This window comes from Macaca mulatta, chromosome Y (assembly GCF_049350105.2).
Source record: "Macaca mulatta isolate MMU2019108-1 chromosome Y, T2T-MMU8v2.0, whole genome shotgun sequence".
Classification (NCBI taxonomy): Eukaryota; Metazoa; Chordata; class Mammalia; order Primates; family Cercopithecidae; genus Macaca; species Macaca mulatta.
Window position 1 is genome coordinate 12,306,039 of NC_133427.1, and position 2,780 is coordinate 12,308,818.

General features: G+C 53.4%; 1 protein-coding gene across 1 annotated transcript; it reads left to right on the plus strand.

Moving 5' to 3' along the window:
• On the plus strand, positions 1–2,780 carry TSPY3 (testis-specific Y-encoded protein 3). The gene is given in 6 exon segments (NM_001419215.1): positions 1–493; positions 1,100–1,177; positions 1,306–1,417; positions 1,517–1,662; positions 1,770–1,851; positions 2,551–2,780. Coding segments are annotated over 6 exon segments (795 nt in total). The 5' UTR covers positions 1–139; the 3' UTR covers positions 2,574–2,780.

Below are 2,780 nucleotides of genomic sequence, written 5' to 3' on the forward strand. Positions count from 1 at the left end.
CTGCTAGCCCGGCGCATGCGCCCTGAGGGCCCGCCGTCCCACCGGCTGCGGTGAAGGGCAGCGGCAGGGTTCCTGCGGTGAGGGTCCGGCAGCACAGGCGGTGGTCAGTGGGAGTCCGAAGGGGGGCACCGTCTTCAGGATGGAGTCTCTACAGGAGGGGGAGGCCGGGGCGCAGAGCGAGCAGGTAGCTTTGGGGGAGGAGGCGGTGCTGGGAGCGGATGACATAATGGCGGAGGTGGAGGTGGTGGCCCACCAGGAAGCCGACGAGAAGCGGCAGGAGCAGGTCCAGCGGGCACAGCCTGGCCCTGGGCCCATGAGCCCAGAGTCTGCACTGGAGGAGCTGCTGGCCGTTCAGGTGGAGCTGGAGCCGGTTAATGCCCGAGCCAGGAAGGCCTTTTCTCAGCAGAGGGAAAAGATGGAGCGGAGGCGCAAGCCCCACCTGGACCGCAGAGGCGCCATCATCCAGAGCATGCCTGGCTTCTGGGCCAATGTTGTATCCTTTGCAGTGTTTCTTCTGCTTTTCCAGTTGAGAGGTGCTCTTGGGAAGTGTAAGGAACTTACGGGCGGCTCGGCGTCGATGTGACCATTTGGGGAACACGGGTGAGTGTCCACAGACAAATGTGGCTGAAGAAAGCCAGAGCAGACACGGGTACTATTTTCCTGCGTGCGTGAGAGAAACGCTTCATGGTGCCAAGCAGCAGACGTTTGGGGCATCTTTCTGAAGAGCAGAAGCGAGTTCTCAGCAGAACACGTGTTGCTGTGAATCAAGCTATTGTTAAGGGACTGTGACTGCTCCGCCTTGCCAGTCCGATCTGGGACTGGGCTTCTTCGGGTATGAGCAGATTCTGCCAGGCCTCAGACACCGGCAGTTCTCTGCATATCGCCCCTCCCCGTGTCAGTGCGGTCAGCCTCACAATGATACACCCTCGGTGAACCCCGAGAGGTCTGAATTCAGGGGGAGGGAGAGGAGAAAGGGAGGTCATTCATGGATGCAGATCTGAAAAAATCCCCTAGCCGCCCCTCTGGGTGCTCTTAGGCCTTCCCCGTTGCTTCTAGCTTTTCTTTCCGTTGCATCTCAAGGCTCTTTGACCTCAATCAGATTGCAAACCACCCTCAGATGTCGGCCCTGCTCACTGACCAAGATGAAGACATGCTGAGCTACATGATCAACTTGGAGGTGAGGCCGGGAAGACTAAGGCTGGAGGGTTGAGTGGGGGAGGGCAAGGGACATAATTTATTCCTGCAGGCAACAGTGGGCACCTCAGCCAAAAAGGTGTTTAAGCTTTCTCCACCTTGTCCGGACAGGTGAAAGAAGCGAAGCATCCCGTTCATCTCTGCCAGATCATGTTGTTCTTTCGGAGTAACCCCTACTTCCAGAATAAAGTGATTACCAAGGAATATCTCGTGAACGTCACAGGTGACAGGTGGCTCCCAGGATGGGTAGTGGAAGGAGGAAGGTGGGTGGATCAGTGCCAACGTGTTCCAGCCCCCTTACCAAAACATCCTCTGTCTGTAGAATACAGGGCTTCTCATTCCACTCCAATTCAGTGGTGTCAGGATTATGAAGTTGAGGCCTATCGCCGCAGACACAACAACAGCGGTCTTAACTTCTTCAACTGGTTTTCTGACCACAACTTCGCAGGATCCAATAGGATTGCTGAGGTGGGTCCTTGCTGGGAAACATGAGGAATGACCCCGGTGTGTTCCCAGCTGCTTGGGTCACCAGTCTGAGCTCTCATGAGGCCTTTTCCGGTTGATTCCCCTGACAGATCCTATGTAAGGACCTGTGGCGCAATCCCCTGCAATACTACAGGAGGATGAAGCCACCTGAAGAGGAAACAGAGATTTCAGGTGAGGCGTACAGTTGGAACTGGAGCTGTCTGATACCCGGGATAAGGGTGTTGACACACCTCTCTATTCAGGGAGCCTGGAGGCTCATTTCAGAAATGTAGAACCTGGGGGTCCGTCTTATCCATGTGGAAATTCCTTGAGAGGAAGACACAGCATGACAGAATCCAGGACATTCATGGCATTGGGCTGAAAAAGGCACATGAGACACTGCACTGCAAAGCAGGTTATAACTGTGGAGTCTTAAGCCCGGGGAAGCATAGTGCGTGTCCACACTCACTGAGAAGTAAAGCCGAGTTATTACCTTCAATCTGTGGCACTTGGTTCCATGGCCGTCAACCCGACGGGGAGTCATCTTACCAACCCCTAAAGCTTGGGCTCCCGGAATGTGCCTGGTTGTCCTCCTTGCCACAGACCACAAAGGACTGTTTAGATCGATGGATTTCCTTAAGCTATTACCCCATCGGATTTCCGTGTGCTTTTAGTGTACAACGCGTCTTGTTAGCTGACTCCTGTCACAGAGAATACTGGAAATGGGGCAGGTATTGCAGAGAATAGTTTGTAACACATGCACGGCAGGAGGAAGTTGAAGAGATCACAAAAGGGGAAGGGGTAGTCTTTTCTCAGCAGGCCGTAAAATTAAAACATTTTAAATGGTGGCTCAGAGGAGATGCAATTTGACATGTGTTTGTGTTTCTCTAGGGAACGCGCAGATGTTGGGTTGAATATGATGGAGCATCGGACACAGGTGCTGTGTTCACCTAACACGGCAGAACTCCTGAAAACTTACTACAGTATGCAGGATGTCAGCACTCAGCATGGTCTTGTGCACAGGAACTAAAGGACAAGCAGATCCAGTCACAGCAAATGAAGACAGGAAGCGGGGTGGGGGAATTGAATTGTATGGAATAAAAAGTAAACAGTATTAAGGA